Below are 17275 nucleotides of genomic sequence, written 5' to 3' on the forward strand. Positions count from 1 at the left end.
CGGCTCGGTGCCGAGGTCTCCCCATGCCCTGGCCCGCACGGAGCACGGAGCATCCCCTGCCAAGCCCCCGGAGCTGCTGGCCCTGCGCTGGCTCTGCCCCAGCCTCCATCTGCCCCCAACCCATCTGCAAGCATGCCAGGTGCGGCGTGCGAACCCCCAGTGCTCAAGCGGTGTGAGCCAGACCCCAAAAATGACAGGCTAGACCCCAACGCTGCGAGAGCTTCCTCCGTGGCTGGGAGGGCTGCGGGCTCTGCCTCACGCCAGGATGCACCAGTGAGTGACCCGACCGCTGGGGCCGGGACTCCTGCAAACTGGCCACCAACACCCTGGTGCTCGCCTTACGCCTGGGGAGAAACCCCGCCGAGCCCCCCCCCAGGGCTTCTCCTGTCTTTTTGGCCCCGGAAGCCGGGCAGGTTCATCAACCAGCAGTGGACCGGAGCCGGCGCGGAGGCTGCAGGCGCGGGGGTCCAGTGGCACGTGCCGCAGGATTCCCCTGCCAGTGCCGCGCCGGTGCGCGCAAGTCAAAAAAGTTCAGGAATTATCAACGCGGCAACCGGGGCAGAGCACATGTCTGCAGCTGGAGGAGTGGGCGAGGTGGGCACCCAGCGAGCCCTTCCCGAGCTGTTGTTCCTAATACAAAATTCAGCCAGAGCCTAAGAAATGTGCAGAAACCCCAGGAGGAACGAAGGGCTTTTTGGCTCCATTTCCCAGCAGCCGGGGTGGCAAATTCCCCTTCCCAGCCCTGCCATGCAAGGGGTTGTTATCTGGGGCAGGCTGAGCAGTAATTTTCTTGCAAACCTCGGGTTGCTCCACGCCTGTGACAAATCAGCGGCTCCCCGCAAGCCCGGCTTGCACTTTGCTTCATGTCAGAGACATTTTCCACAGAACATGGCTCTTCCACCTCGGAGGGAGGACCTGGCCACCGTCCCCGCTCCAGCCCTGCGGACGTCACCGAGCCTGTGCAGGGAACTGGAACGAAACCCCGCGAAGGTAACGGTTGCGCCGGCAGAAACAATCAGTCACTTCTACAGGAGCTCTGCCCAGCGGAGCGGGGCTCCCGGGCTTGCGCCGGCTTCGCTGCCGAGGGAGCGATGGGCAGCCCCATCCTGGGGCGGGCGCTGGCCCGGAGCCGGGATGGCGAAAGGGGTGATTGCTCCCCGCTCCCAGCCCGGCTAGGGTGGAAAGCAGGAGCAGAGCACGGCATCCACCGGCTCTGGGTGGTAGCGAGCGAACAAGCCATGAGAGAAAAAGGCAGCAAATCTTTTGGGCGCTTCAGTCTCCCCTCTCCTCCCTCCCCAGCGGGAGAGGAGCGCAGAGAAGGCGGCGAGGGCTCAGCAAGAAACATCCAGCACATCTTTAAACGCTTCAGTCCCCCACTCTCCTCTGTCCTCTGCTCTCACAGCCGCCCCAACCACCCCTCCTGCGGGAGCTGCTCATGGAGAGGTGGCACCAGCTCCCACCGGTCCCTTTCGCTTTGGAGCAGCGGCATCTCCCTCTCCCAGTGAGGCACCGGCGGCCACTGGAGATTCACGAGCTGCTGGGGCGGGCACCAGCACCGGCATGGCCCCGCGTGCCACCGGGGAGCTGCCCTCTTGCAGGCGCCGGGACACAAAAAGGCCATTTCAGTTCCCTGATCCGGCGGGGCGTCCGCGAGCTGGGTTGCAGGAGGCCGGATTTACAGGCGGTTCCAAAGCTCCCAAAGATGCCAGATGCTCGGGGACGCTGCATGTCCTTTGGCTGCCTCCAGGTTTTGCCAGGCTGGGCAGGCTCTGGCTCTCGGTGCCAGGAGGGACGATCCCTGGCACTTGGGACCGCAAGGCGTTGGCGGAGGTGGCAGTGCACGCTGCACGGCGTCGAGCGTGCCACCCAGCTCTGCTCAGCCCGTCGAGGGCAGCTCCGCCGGCACGGCAGTGGCATCCCACCGTCTCTTTTTGCAAAGGCCGCTCCCGCGGGGCTCCGTCCTTGCAGAGGTCGCATCCCGTCTCGTGCACCGCACTGGAAGGTGGGATGAAGTCAGGGTAAAGCTGCTCGGGGAGGTTTCCATAAACGCCGTGTTAGAAAACATTATGGTCTGTGGAAATCTGTTTGTTATTGTGAATTGAGCTAAAGGAATATACTCTGTAAACTGAGCTGTCAGCCGAGCGTCTCCCCCAGCGTTCTCCAGCAAGTGTTTAGCTGAAACATTTGTGTATACAGAATTACGACTCTTCAGTTATTCATCATGATAATAAACAGAGAGATAACTATTAACCATGCATCACAGTAATGAACAGTATCACTTACACGCGCGCCGGTGTAAATCTGCGCGAGCGGGGCTGCACTCTGCAGGGAACGGCTGCAGCCCAGCGCTGGCTCGGGCTCAGAGCGAGGACCGGGGTCTTTTGCAGCCTGCCAGCGGCCCCGTGCCACGCTGCCACGCTCAGCTGGCACGGGTCGGCCGGCTCTGGCACCCGGGATCAAACGTTGCAGAAGAAGGGGGGGAGCCACGGCCATGGGTGACGCTGGGCACTTCCCATGGGGTAATTGGTGACCAGGCAAAACCGGGTGTCCTGGTACGGTGGGGAAGATGTCGGTGCATCGCTGTTGCAAGCTGACGCCGGTGCCGCTGGGAAGATTCACACCGCACACCGATTTACGGCAGGGAGGTGACAGCAGCGGCTTCAAAGCCGTATGAAAGCCCTCTCCCACCTGCAGCGCTCCCGGTCACTGCAGCACCCCGAGCGCTTGCCCACACTCTTCTGGCTTGGGGGGCTCCCTGAGCACCTCGAGGTCTTTGCTCTTCTCCATGCGCCTCCTCCAAGGCCTCCCGTCATTTGTGCTGTCCCGCTGCTGAAGCTGGCTGGAGGCAAAGCACAGGAGCACAGGCCAGGGCAGCGCCGGGCCCCGGCGCGGGGCCACGCTCACGGCTGCAAACCAGGGGAGCGGCTTTGCACCCCGGTGCCCCCAGGCTGCCCCATCCGCTCCGCGTCACCATCACTGGCTGCTCCCTTCCCGGCTCCGGCGCTCAGCCCCGGGCAGCAGGAGCTCTGCCGCCGGCGGTGTTGGCTGCCAGGACCATCTCTGGGCACGGGTCTGTCCCTCCGGGTCCGCTCTCAGCTCACGCAGTGCGAAGCATACCCCAAAGCAAAGCCCTGACCTCCGGGCTGAGCGGCCGGGCTGGGCGCGGGGACGCTGGCGGAGGGACGGGAGATGTCCGCACCACTCCGGCTGGGAGGACAAACACAGAGCCCGTATTCTCCGGGGCTTCCACCACGGCTGACGCGCAAAGAAAAGCCGCTTTATGCAGCTGAGGAACTTCTCATCCACCCACCATCGCTTCTGCTCCGGCCCTTGCCTCTGCATCCTGACCTGACCTCCTCTTGGCGGGCGCGCACCAGCCCTCGAAGACTTTGTGCTCCGGTCTGGTCTCTGAAACGCCTTGTACGTCTGCGGGCAGACACCTCTGCATCACCTAAAAGCCATCGGGGATTTGCGTGCAGGAGAGGAAGGAAAACAACAAAAAAAAAAATACGGCCTTGCTCTTTCATTCACATATTTATTAGGTGGACAGATCATTTGTGGTCAGATGGGCTTCGGGCTTTACAAACGGGGATATTTATAAGGCACGCAGCACGGCGGAGCTGTTCTGCATGCGCGTCCAAGTCATTCCTTCCCCAGCACAAGGTATAATGTTGCCTTTGTTCGGCTGGCTCCGACGGCCCGGCACAGCAAAGCGCGCCGTGCCGCTCGGCCGGGCCCCTCCGCCGCGCACCACGCAGCCCTGCATGCTCGCCGTTCAAACAGCGCACAGTCCCGGCGCGTCCCGGCTCTTTCCACACACACCGCAGCCCCGGCAACTGCCGCAATAAATCAATGGGAAAATAGAGGCTGCCAGTTAGACTAAACAAGTGCATTTGCAAGGATTGCTAACCCTCATTAATCACTCTGACAGTCCTAAAAACACATTTCCCCTTTAATGACTGTATTTGGATAATCAGAGCTTTTTCCTCGCGGCGCGGGGTGACTGACGGCGGGTGCGATTGCGGCGAGCGCCGGCACCGGGGTCACGGGCGAGTCAAGCGCTGGAGGTCCCCGGCAGCTCAGGGCGAGCCGGAGAAGTTGCTGTTGTGCAACAGGGAGGGGAGCCACCGGTGCAGCCCCGAAACCGCCGTCCCCGTGTCCGACGCCCACCTGTGTTATCCCAGCCCCTGCCCTCCCACCCCAAACCACCCCCCGCCAGCTGGGCTTGAAAGGGCCTTTTTTTTGTCACTCCGCGTTCCCTTCAGGTGACTTTTGCCTCCCGGAGAGGTTTGAAACCTCGCACATTTTTCTGTATAAATGATGCAACACATTAATGCGCAGCACATTATGAAAATGGTAATTCAAACCCATACAACTCTAAATTAAGCCATACATTATCCGACCCACTCAGCCATATATTTTGCAGAAAGACAGGATTGAATCAAATCAAACCGAAACTGTGGAGTGCAGGTTGTTAGACAGAATGATTAATAAAGTGCATCCCAGTGCTCTTATTATAAAATGAATTCTGCAGTAACCTGGGCATACATTAGATAGGGAGTTATTTAATATATTGGCAACACAATCATTCCCTAGCAGATAAAGCCCCCGAGTGTCGACTGCTATCAGATGATACTTTGCAGTGTTTACACAGCCCGGCCCTGGTGCTGCAGTCTTTAGGGAGGGGAAAAAATATTCCTTGGGGAACCTTCTGCACGGCAGGACGTATCCAAGCAGCATCCAGCTCCCACCGTCGGTGGAGGGAAGGCACCCGGGCTCCGGTTTGGAGCCGGGAGCATGAGGAGGGGTTTGGGGGGAGCGGGGAGACGGACCTTTGCCGTAAGGGGAGGCTGCAGCCGGCAGCGTGCCCTGCTCTGGGAGAAGGGCTCTGGCGGGACGGCGGGCTGCGCAAGCCCCTCACCCCTGCCCGGGTGCTCGGCAGCAGCTACTCGCTGGCTGGCGTGCGGCACGGCCCCAGCAGCCCCGGGATGCAGCGTCGGCTGCGCCGAGCGATCGTGCCTCGCGCATCCACGGGCATCACGGCATCGCCCTCTCACCCCGCGGCACGAGGCTCGCCAGCCGTGCTGGCAGTGGAGACGCCTGGCTACGGCCGGGGAGAAGCAGGATGGAACAAAATGCCGCAGCAGGGACCCGCGACAGGCGCGGCCTTTCGGAGCTGCAGCTGAAGAGCCATGATTTACACCAGGGACCGGCGGCGCCCGAGCGAGGCCGACACCAAGCAGCATCACGGGTGGGAGCGGGGGCCACATCCAGGGAGCAGCGATGCTCCTGAGCGGCAGCGGGGCCCGGCATGTCGTCAAATGCCACCGCGTAGCTCTGCGGCAGAGGGGCCGGTAGCACCGGAGCCGCCCCGCCGGTGGCTCTGCCCGCCGCCCCGCGACGCCCTGCTCCACGGGGAGCATTGGCTGCGACGCCCATAGCCAAAGGGTTCAGCATCCAGCTGGGACACGGGGACCAGAGACCCCGGTACGGTCGCAGCGGCCCGGGCCTGGCACCCCTTTCCTGCCACTGCCCGCCGGGCAGAGCGAACAGCCGCAGCAAAGCCCCCTCTGCTCCAAACCCAGCCTGCAAACCCCAGGCCCTCATGCTGCAAACATCCCGCCCCGAAGGAGCGGGGCCACCGCGGGCAGACCCTGGCCAGAGCCAGACACGAGCCATGTCCACAGCAGGGCACGGGGTAGCCGCGGACCCCAAAACCTGCCTCCCCCTGCCTTGGGGAGCTCAGGGACGGTGCTGCCCACCCCTCCGCCAGCCGAGGGGAGCGCGGTCCCCTGCACCACCAGCCTCCCCCATTTCCAGCAGGAGACCCTGGCCAGGGCCCTCCCCGCCGGCCGCACGCCTACGGCCACGCTCGCAGAAACGGGCAGAAAACTCAAAATCCCATTGGCAAAACAAGACCCTGCTCTAAGCGCATTATTTTTCAGCTTGAAGGACACAAAGGAATTGAAACACAGGGCATAAGGCAATATAGAGAATGCAATTAACTGGGATTAATTGCATGACTCACCCAAAATGCAACAGGAGTAAAGCGCTCACCAGTGGGGGGGGGGGGGGGGGGGGGGGGGGAAGGATGTGGGGCAACAGGAGCACGTGGGATTGCGAGGGGGCACGGCCGGGGGTCCCGCTGCAAAGGTTGGGCTGCTGCTGGAATAAAAGCCTGGGGAGGGCCCCTTGCGTGGGACGCGGGGCGGCAGATGGGGAGCAGCACGGGCCCCCCACCGCAGCTGCCCGGTGGGGCTGGGCAGGCGGCAGCACCCTGCCCATCCGCCCTCCTGCCTGCCCGTCGCCCGCTGCCGCCGGCCGAGTCGGGGGGCAGCAGGCAGCCCCTGCCGGGGGGCTGGGGGCGATCCCCATGTCGTTGCCATTTATCTCCCCGCGCAGACAGCAAAAAGACTACGTGGGGAGGGGGGGACGAGGCTCCGCGCCAGCCCTCGGCTGCCCACGCACCCCTACGCGGGAGCGGGCCCGGGGCCCCCCGCTACGTCCCTAGAACTTAATTCCCGCTGCGGCTACAGGCGGGATTGCCATCCGCTCCCCGCAGCGTTCCGGGGGGGACTGGGGGTCTCTGCATCCCCTTCAGCTCACACGCCTTCTCGAACCTTCCCTCCGCCGCCACGCACGAGAAAACCCGGCGCTTTCCTCCCCGGGAAACCGACACGCGAGGAAAAGGAACCGAGGAGGCCCCGGGAGCCCCTTTGCTCCTGCGGGGCCCCCCCGCAGCCGCCGCCCGGCCCGGCCCGGGGTGCGCAGCCGGGCCCGGGGATGCGGCGGGGCCGCGCTCGGGGCCGGGCTGGGGCCCGCCAGCCCCGCGGGGGTTCGGGGCCCCCCGCCGCCGCCGCCGCCGCCGCTAGATGGTGCTGGGGGCCCGCGGCGCCGGTACCGAGCTGCGGGCATCGGCACGGAGCTCCCCGGGCCCGGCCCCGAGCTACCGGCACCGAGCCCACCCGGCCCCCGGCCCCGAGCTACCGGCACCGAGCCCACCCGGCCCCCGGCCCCGGCACGGAGCTTCCCCGGCACCGAGCCCCCGGCCCCGGCACGGAGCTCCCCCGGGCCCCGGCACCGAGCTACCGGCGCCGAGCCCACCCGGCTCGGAGCTCCCAGCACCGGCACCGAGCCCCCGGCCCCGGCACGGAGCCCACCCGGCACGGAGCTCCCCCAGCACCGGCACGGAGCTCCCCGGGCACAGCACGGAGCTCCCCCGGCACCGAGCCCCCGGCCCCGGAACGGAGCCCCCAGCCCCGGCACGGAGCCCCCCGGGCACAGCACGGAGCCACCGGCACGGAGCCCCCCGGCCGCGGGCAGCGCGGGGAGGGACAAGAGAAGACACCACAGGGTGAATATAACCAAGAGTCATTTATTAACAAAATAAGACTTACCAAGCCGGAGCTCATCCACCCGCCACGCTCGCCGCCCTCCCGCTGCTCCGGGCCGCACCGGTCCTGCCCGCTGGAGCCGCCGCTCTTCGGCCCCCCCGGGCGGGGCCCGGTCCTGCTCCCCACGGCGGGGCCCGGCCGCGGGTGGGGAGCGGCGCTGGCGGAGGCAGAGCCAGAGCCCTCGGCGTGGGGCGGGGGGCGGCGCGGCCAGGCCTCGGCCCCTGCGGCCGCCGCGGCGCCCCCGAACGCGTTGGGGGGGGGGAAAAAAAAAAAAAATAAAAAAAAAAAAAAAAAAATTACATCTGTTAACTTTACAAATGAAGAGGAACAGAATCCCAGAACGATAAACGCGGAGGGGGAAGGAGGAAAACGCGCCTTTTTTTTTTTTTTTTCTCTTTTCTTTTCTTTCCTTGTGTGTCAGGAGTCATGCAAGAATTTCTCAGGGGGGAAATTAAGAAGCGGGAGGGAGAAAAAAAAAAAATTCAAAAGAAACAGAAGGGAAAAATAAAAGCCCCACACCTGCAAAGTAAAGAATTTTTTTTTCTTTTTTTTCTTTTTTTTTTTTTTTTTTTGGACACAGACTTTTTGCATACCATTGATTCATTGGTGTATTAATGCACTTATATTCCCAGCTTTAAGCTAACATACAGTAAATAAATACACAGTCCAAGGAGGGAGCGGGGGGCTGGGGCGAGGAGGAGGCTGGAGCAGGGGAAGGGGCTGCCGTAGTTACTGATATCCCAGTGCAGAAGCTGAAGTTAGTCTTTGGCCGTAGAGCGCGTACGGAGAGTAGTAAGGTCCGGCGGCCGGCAAGGAGGGCACGGGCAGGGCGCCGGCTGTGGGCAAATGGCTCTTGCCGTAGGGGTGGTACCTGTTTAGTCCCAAAGTGTGTGGGCTCCTCAAGGAGAGGGAGGCCGGTAACGTGTTGGGGCTCCCGGGGGCGGCGGGCGGGAGGTGGAGGTGGCAGGAGGCTGCGGAGCCCAGCCCGGAGGTAGGGTAACCCGCCAAGAGTTTTTCCGCCCCCGGCAGGGCCGTGTGGGTCCGTAGGTGGGTGAGCAGCTCCTCCGAGGTGGCAAACCTCTTGTCGCAGGGTCCGCTGGCAGACACCCAGTTGCATATGTGGGGCAGGGGGTCGTTCTGCAGCATGAAGCCGTAGGTGTAGAGGGGGTGGCCGGGCAGGCTGGGGGTGCCGCCGGAGGAGAGCGTGGTGTGCACCGAGTGCAGGGGGTGCGTGGGGTACACCAAGGGGTATCCGCTCTTCAGGCTGCCGGGGTCGTGCACGCAGCTGGAGCAGTTGCTGGAGCCCAGGTGCGAGGCGCTGTGGTAGCTCAGGCAATACGGGTCCCGGCATAATCCCTGCATGAAGGAGGGCGGCGAGGCCCCGGTGAGCGGGCTGGAGCTGGGCGGCTTGCCCGGCAGCCCCAGCGCCCCCGGCAGCTGGCTGCCCACCAGGCCCGGCTTGGTGGGGTCCAGCCCAGGCACGAACTGGGACGGGTAGCCGGCGTAGGCACCGACGATGGAGCCGTGGTAGCCGATGCTGGAGGGCGGCAGCGGGAAGACGGAGTGGCCCGGCTTGTAGGGCGAGACGGGGGCCACATGGCCGGCGGGCGGCAGGGCGGGGGGCTCCGACTTGCGGCCCGAGGGGGGCTCGCCGTGCGCCCCGGGCTCCGCCGTCCCGCGCCCCAGCCCCCCGCCCGTCCCCTCGGGGCTGGGCTTGCCCACCTCGGGCTCCTTCTTCTCCTCGGCACCCTTGGGGTCGGCGTGCTGCGGCGAGGCGCCGCGGGAGCCACCGGGCGAGGCGGCGGCGTGCGGGGGGGAACGGCGGGCAAGCGGCGCTGGGCACCCGAAAGCCGGCCTTGTCCGCGCCGCCCTCCTTACGCGGTTCCCCGCCGCCCTTCGAGTAGGGCTTGAAGCTGGACTTGTCCTCGGGCGGCGCGTCCCCGCTGCCCGCTGGCTTCAGGGCGGCGGGGCGGGCGGTGGGCTCCTTCTCGGCGGCGGGCAGCCCGGCGGAGGCCACGGCGTTCAGCTTGGAGGAGGGCGGCGGGTCGGGCTTGCCGATCTGCGAGCAGGTCTGGGCCAGCAGCGCCAGCGGGCTCTTCTTGGCGTCCAGCTGCGGGCGGAGCGGAGCCGGTCAGGGGGGGACCCCGACGGCGCCCCCGGCCCGGCCTCCCCCCACCCCATCCCACCCCCAAAACCCCGGGTCCAACGGGGCCGGGCCCGGCGCCGAGCCAGGGCGCGGGGGGGAACGGGGCGGGGGGTGGGGGGGGATGCGCCCGGCTGGGGAGAAGGGGAGAGCCGGGCTGCAGCGGGAGAGGAGGGGACGGAGCGGCTCGGGGGGAGCCGGCAGCCCCGGGAAGGGGGGGAGCCCGGCCGGGAGCAGCCGGAAAGGGGGGGAGCCCGGCCGGGAGCAGCCGGGAGAAGCCGGGAAGGGGGGAGCCCGGCCGGGAGCAGCCGGGAGAAGCCGGGAAGGGGGGGAGCCCGGCCGGGAGCAGCCGGGAAGGGGGGAGCCCGGCCGGGAGCAGCCGGGAGAAGCCGGGAAGGGGGGAGCCCGGCCGGGAGCAGCCGGGAGCGCCGACCCGGGGGGCAGCCGCGGGCGGGGGCGGCGGGCACTGACCTCAATGGGGCTGACGGGCGTGGAGGAGAGCGGCTGGAGGTACTCGGGGTGCAGGAGGTGGCCGCCGTGGGCGCTGAGCATCTTCAGGACGCGGATGGGCAGCCGGCTGGCCTGGCGCAGCGGGTCGGCGGGGGGCGGCCGGGGCGACGGGGGGCCCGCGGCTCCGCGGCTCGGCGGGGTCCTCGGCCGGGGCCCGCCGGGGGCACCGCTCATTTGGGGCCGGGGAGGGGGGGGGGGGGGGAAGGGGGGGGGGCGGGCGCCGGGCTCCGCGGGGCCGGGCCGGGCCGGGCGGGCGGCGGAGCGGCGGCGGCGGCGGCCCCGGCGAGACGAAACCCTTCCCCGGCCCCACCGACACGTCAAATAGCCCCGATGGCGGCCGCGCTCCGAGGGGGCCGGCGCCGCGCACCAATCCGCGCCCGGCCGGGCCCCCGGGGCGGGGAGAGCCGCCGGTGGGGGGGGCGAGCCGCCGCCACCGCCCCGCGCCGCCGCGTGGGGGAGAGCCGCCCCCGGCACGGCACGGCACGGCACGGCACGGCACGGAGCAGCACGGAGCGGCTGGCAGAGCGCGGCGTGGCTGGCGTGACTCGGCATGGCACGGCTCGGCTGGCATGGCGTGGTGTGGCACGGCTTGGCTGGCATGGCACAGCTCAGCTGGCATGGTGCGGTATGGCATGGCTCAGCTGGCAGGGCATGGCATGGCTGGCATGGCACGGCTCAGCTGGCATGGTGCGGTATGGCATGGCTCAGCTGGCAGGGCATGGCATGGCTGGCATGGCACGGCTCAGCTGGCATGGTGCGGTATGGCATGGCTCAGCTGGCAGAGCATGGCATGGCTGGCATGGTGCGGTATGGCATGGCTCAGCTGGCAGAGCATGGCATGGCTGGCATGGCACAGCTCAGCTGGCATGGTGCGGTATGGCATGGCTCAGCTGGCAGAGCATGGCATGGCTGGCATGGCACAGCTCAGCTGGCATGGTGCGGTATGGCATGGCTCAGCTGGCAGAGCATGGCATGGCTGGCACAGCTTGGCATGGCGTGGCTCAGCTAGCAGAGCATGGCATGGCTGGCATGGCACAGCTCGGCTGGCATGGTGCGGTATGGCATGGCTCAGCTGGCAGAGCATGGCATGGCTGGCATGGCACTGCTCAGCTGGCATGGTGCGGTATGGCATGGCTCAGCTGGCATGGCATGGCATGGCTGGCACAGCTTGGCATGGCGTGGCTCAGCTAGCAGAGCATGGCATGGCTGGCATGACTCGGCATGGCACGGCTTGGCTGGCATGGTGTGGTGTGGCACGGCTTGGCTGGCATAGCATGGCACAGCTCAGCTGGCATGGTGCGGTATGGCATGGCTCAGCTAGCAGAGCATGGCATGGCTGGCATGGCACGGCGTGGCGTGGCACGGCTCAGCTGGCATGGCGTGGTGTGGCACAGCTCAGCTGGCATGGCATGGCTGGCACAGCTTGGCATGGCATGGCTCAGCTGGCAGAGCATGGCATGGCTGGCATGACTTGGCATGGCATGGTGTGGCACAGCTCGGCTGGCATGGCGTGGTGTGGCACAGCTCAGCTGGCATAGCATGGCACAGCTCAGCTTGCATGGCATGGCTCAGCTGGCACAGCTTGGCATGGCATGGCTCAGCTGGCAGAGCATGGCATGGCTGGCATGACTTGGCATGGCACGGTGTGGCACAGCTCGGCTGGAATGGTGTGATGTGGCATGGCACAGCTCAGCTGGCATGGCATGGCTGGCACAGCTTGGCATGGCACAGATTGGCATGACATGGCTCAGCTGGGAGAGCATGGCATGGCTGGCATGACTCGGCATGGCGTAGCACAGTGTGGCATGGCTTGGATGGCATGGCGTGGCATGGCACAGCTTGGCTGGAAATGGCATGGCATGGCTGGCACAGCTTGGCATGGCATGGCTCAGCTGGGAGAGCATGGCATGACTCGGCATGGCGTGGCATGGCTTGGCTGGCATGGCACAGCTCGGATGGCGTGGCATGGCTCAGCTGGCAGGGCATGGCTGGCATGACTCAGCATGGCACGGTGTGGCACAGCTCGGCTGGTGTGGCGTGGCACAGCTTGGATGGCGTGGCATAGCATGGCATGGAGCTGCTAGCACACCTTGGCATGGCACAGCTCAGCTGGCATGGGCACTGCTGGCACAGCTTGGAATGCCACAGTGTGGCTCAGCTGGCATGGCACGCCCAGCGTGGCTTATCACGGCACGGCTCAGCTGGCACACCACGGCCTGGCACGGCACGGCTTGGCTGCCGTGGCATGGCTTAGCTAACATCAGCCTGGCACGGCTCTGCGCAGCACAGCTCAGCACCCCTGCTGCAACGCCTCCTGCACCCGCTCTGTGTGCCCTGCACCCAAACCTGCCCCCAGCCCCGGTGACCCCTGCGCCCAGCCTGACCCCTGTGCCCAGCACCCAGCGTGTGTGCCCTGCACCCCGTCCCGCCCCAGTGCCACACGAGACGGGGGCTGTCGGCACCCTGCCCGGGGTGCTCACCCATGGGGGCAGAGCGAGACCCCCGCGTCCCCGCAGAGCAAGCCCCATGTCTCTGCTGGCCCCGGGGACAACCCGTGAGCACCCAAACCCGAAGGGCCAGCACAGGTCGCGTACATACTTTTTTATTTTGCATGTATTGCAGTCAGCAGCATTGAAATTATTTTAACAGCGGCAGCGACTGGCTATCACAGAGCATCTTCTGCTCCTGGGGCAGTGACCAAAGCGTCACTGAGCCCCTCGCGCCATCAATAAATGCGCAGCCATCGGGTGCGAGTGCCGTGCACCTGCAACGCGGCGAACGGGGCCGAGCTTAACCCGGGTCCCACAAAACCTGGCAATTCCCTTACGTACCCACAGCACTCCTTTCTTTCAGGGGTTTTCTACTTCCTTTAGTTTGCAGAGTCTTCAAATTTTCCCAGTGACAGCGCAGACTGCTGTATAACTAATTAAGCTTCCTGACAATTAACTTCCTATTTCTAGTTACCTTTTCCAGCCGTCTTCGAATTACACTCACAAACCCCTGGGGCTCCACAGTCAGGAGGGGGCCAGGACTGAAAACCCCCGTCCCGCCAGGATCAGCCAGGTCTTTTCATGAGGAGCCGACGCGCACGGATAAATCTTGGAGCTTTACCCCGTCTCGCCCAGCCTGGTGCGACGTGCGGCGGCTGCGGGGTCCTGGTGGGGTGGGGAGCAGCTCGGGAGCGATGTGCAAAGGGGTGGGGATGTGGGGTCACGGGAGAAAGTCGTGGGGGCTGAAAACCTTTAGGCCCGGAGAAAAGCGACGTGGCGTCTTTGGGAGCAGGGGCGAGGCGCTGGAAGGGTGCTCCACCTGCAACGCAAGGCAGCCGCGCGTCGCACTGCGCACGCTGAACCCCTCTGCCGCGTCGGGTGCCGAAAAGCGGAGGAACGAGCAGTTAGCGCCCTGCGGTGGTGTCATCGCTGCGCTGCTGAAATCGAGGTGTATCTGGAGCAAATTCCCTCTTGAGAGCCCGGTAACCCATCCCTCTGACTGGCGCGGTGTGCCGCCGGCATGTTCATGGCTCTGGATGGCTGACATTTTCGCGTTCTCCTGCGTGCACCCCTGGCTGAAGGCGTGTCGTTTGCCAATAGCCGGGTGCCCGGCGATCGCCTGCGGCAGCGCCGGGGCTGGTGGGGAGGCACCAGCTTGCCTGGGCCTGGGGCTGGGTGCCGGCTGCGGCCAGCGCCACGGCACGGACCCACCTCCGCCCTCGCCGGCTTTGGGTTTCAGGTCCTGCCTGCCTACCCAGAGAAGGAGAGGGGCAAGAGGGAGACAGACACCTCTAATTAATCATATTAAGTCCTGACACATGCTCTATGTTCCAACAATGTTGCTATTATTAAGTCCATGCAGCCACCCCTCACCAAGCCTGTCTGCTCCGGGTTCTGGGAAAAAAGGCTTTGCTGGCTTTCCCCAGCGAGCGCTGGCAGCGCCCCGGCGCAGCACGACGTCGCACCCGCTTCTCCAACCACTATCAATCACACCCATGGGCAGACCTGTCAATTTTCCCGCTTTGTGAGGCTTTTTTTCTTCTTTTTTTTCCCCCCATCCCGAAGCTGACCGCAAGATTGATTCAATCCGGACAGTGGGGATGTAAACGGAGAGGTGCTGCCTTTCAAAGGAGCCATTCAAGTAAGGAGGAAAGCGGAAAAAAAAAATCTTTCCTCAAAGCCACTCGAGTCGCACGCCAACAACAACACGGCCTTAACGCAATAACAGAACGTAAGGTGGGACGAGCGCGTAAGAGCAGCGGCGATGCGGCAGCTCTCCCAAAGCCGGCTCCCCCCACGGATGCCGAAACGGCGGGAGGGCACGAGGCGGCGATGCCTCCAGGGCCGCGTTCATCGCTCCCAAAGCTCGGGTGATTTCGAAGGCCTGGTCCTGCGCCGGTGCTGGCGCGCTGCAGAACCTTCTGCATTCAGCTTGTGTTTGCTGGATTAAAACTTCATCAAAGGGTCAGGTAACGATGAATCCCGCTCAGTGTCGATGCTCAGTTATATTCTTCATTCCAAAATCCGTGTGGGTCCTATTTTCATTAAGGGGAACAATGACCAGAGGGAGAGAAAATAAAACTGTCCTGTTCCATGTTGGGTTCTGCTGCATAAGTCACCCTCTGCTTAGAGGTTGCCCGCCACAAAGGGTATTCAAGTAAAATAAGCGAGACCACTTGCCAAATAAAAATAACACAGGCACCAAATGAAAAGCAAAATATTTTGAATAAAAGTAAAGCCAAAGAAGACAAAAAGCCTCCGTGAGCGCTTTCAGAAATGACTAATGATATTTTTGCTCCCTAATCAGGGCTTGCCCCACCTGGGCTGCTATTAAAGAGGTTTTATTTTTCCAAGGACGTATCCGCAGCGCCGAGCCGTAACAGCGCCAACGGACTCTGACGGTTTTTTGCAACCTGCAAAGCACGGCCCTTTGGAAGGCTTCCCATGGCAGAGGGAACTGTGCTTTTCCTTAAGATCCTTCAGCAGCTTGGGGTGACTCCCGGGCAGGGCTCGCGGGTGACACGCGCGGCGCGGGTGCCCCTCGCTCCCCGGGCCCCTTTCCAGCCTCGTCCCACCGGTCCTGGGTGGTGCAGAAAGGTGCTTTCCAGGGGAAGCACCCACGGCACGCCAGGTAAGCGAGCAAAAAGCCAACAAGGAAATGAGTGATGTGCAAGGACTGCTGGAAACCCCCTCGGTCCCTGCCCTGCCTGCAGTGCCGCCTGCGCAGGGCGCGTGCCCTTCGTGATGGGTAGGACGGAGCAGTTGTGACTTCTAGGGACTCGCTCTCAGAGGCCGTCGTTATACAAACCGCGGCATTAAATACATAAATATTAAACTGCATCAAAAGAAAGTGTTTTTTCCCAGGGAGTCAAGTGTATTCTTTCACCCGCCCGCGTCGGCGGCCAGTAGCAGCGCAGCGATGTGCCCGCGGACAGCACATCATCTAGCCCTCGGCGCTTTTATTCTCTATTTTTGCTCTGCCCTTCAGCAGAAAAATCCTCTCCGGTTTTGCAACGTGCTCTTGCGTTGCCGACACGCGGAAGGTTGCTCTTAGTGTCGTGTTTTCCGTCCCGCGGCACGGACTGGTGTTGGCTCCGGGCGCGGGCACCCCGAGCTGGGGGTGCGGAGCGGGCAGGGAACGCCGTCCAGGCTCTGTGGGTGGAGAAGGAGAGAGGCACCCGAGCGCTGCAGCCTGCACGGAAAATTGTGGTGGGATAAGACATGAATTTCAATCACTGTAACTCTTCCGGCATCTCTCTCTGCGCTGTGCTCTTAACTCTGGAATAAACGCCTTTCCCGTTTCATTGCTGCTGGATGCGGTTTAAGGGAAACTGGGAACACACTCCTCGCCTGGCAAAAGCGGGTCTGCCCCGGTGCTGCCGGGGTGTGCGGGGAGCAGCTTCCCCGGCCCCGCCGAGCCATGGGCACCATTGCCCACCTCCGCAGGGCAGCAAGAGGGCCAGCCTTCGCTCCGGCGCATCCCGGCTCGGGCCCCACCAAGCTCCCAGCCCCGGAGAGCTGGCGGGGGGAGCCGGGGACGGCTCCGGCCATGGCTGCAGGACGGGGAGCCAAGGCGCTCCTTGAGAGCCGAGCTTTTATCTGCGTGTCGGCGCTTGTTGTACGCTCGCTATTTTATAGGTAAATCATCCTGTATTAGCCACCCCGTAGACGAGGCAGTCGCAGCCCCTCCAGCTGCCTCCGTGGAAGCAAAAGCACCGCAGTCAGCGGTTTCCCTGCCCCGCTCCCGTCTCCCGAGTCCCACCTCTCCCCAGCGCCGCGCGAGCTGAGGCCTCGCTTTTAGCTGCAGAACAAGTGCATAAAAATGATCTTATTTATTACAGGAGACATGTTTTAAAACAACTGACAAAATTGCAAGATGTAAAACGACAAGCAAGTGCTTTTTCTTTTTTAAACCCATATAGACTTCTGGCAATGATAAAAATAGTGTTTTCTTTTTTAAAGTTGGAATTAATCTTTCTTTCCAAAGCGATCATGTAGCAGGAAAAGCAGGAAGACACTTAGATATTAACTGATACTCACTGGGTGATGGTTACTTATTGAATAGCCGGGTAGCTCGCTTTCCTCTGCAGAGCGATTAACATTAAAGAACGGCGTGAACATTAAAGCAAAAAAAAGGTGAGGGGTTTTTTTTTCCCTCCCCTATTCCCTTGATGTGTGACTAACAGCTGTTTTTCTGTGTGACAAATCAGTGGGGTCTTCCTGTTGTTGATGTAATGAAGCTGTTTCCTGGTGTGAAATTCTACCGGATAAATTGCAGGAGGGGGAGGAGAACATCCCCCACTTATCAAAGTGCTTCGGAGGGGAGGAAAGCTCCGCTCTCCTCGCAGGGATGGGCAGCGGATCAAAACAGGCAGCGGGGCTGACGTCGGGTCACTGCGACTTTACTTAAAGCTTTTTTTTTTTTTTTTTTTCCCCTGTTGTCTGTAAGTTTTCTGCCGCTGCGATGAGGGTGCTGGGCTTTACAACGGTGGGTTGTTAGCAAGGAGCGTTTGGGGCGTTTTCCCCGATGAGCCAGTCTGTCTTAGCATCACGGTAGATGCTACAGCGGAGAGCTGTAGGAAGCGGTCTGCCTTATGTGCCTCAGTTTCCCCACCTGTGAAATGGGAGGGTGACCGTGGCCCCCCATGTCCCGCACCCCGGGAGCAGTGGGAAGGGGCCCTGGGCTGGCCGGGTGCTGCCGGTGGCGCCGGCCCCCCCAAAACGCCGCGGGGATGCAG

At 63.5% G+C, this 17275-nt stretch overlaps 1 protein-coding gene across 1 annotated transcript; it reads right to left on the minus strand.

Moving 5' to 3' along the window:
• Window positions 1–8123: 8123 nt before the first annotated feature.
• On the minus strand, window positions 8124–10221 carry ZNF703 (zinc finger protein 703). The gene is given in 3 exon segments (XM_075724120.1): window positions 8124–9209; window positions 9211–9504; window positions 10009–10221. Coding segments are annotated over 3 exon segments (1593 nt in total).
• Between the last annotated feature and the right edge of the window lie 7054 nt (window positions 10222–17275).

The sequence above is a fragment of the Pelecanus crispus genome, chromosome 21 (assembly GCF_030463565.1).
Source record: "Pelecanus crispus isolate bPelCri1 chromosome 21, bPelCri1.pri, whole genome shotgun sequence".
Lineage (NCBI taxonomy): Eukaryota > Metazoa > Chordata > Aves > Pelecaniformes > Pelecanidae > Pelecanus > Pelecanus crispus.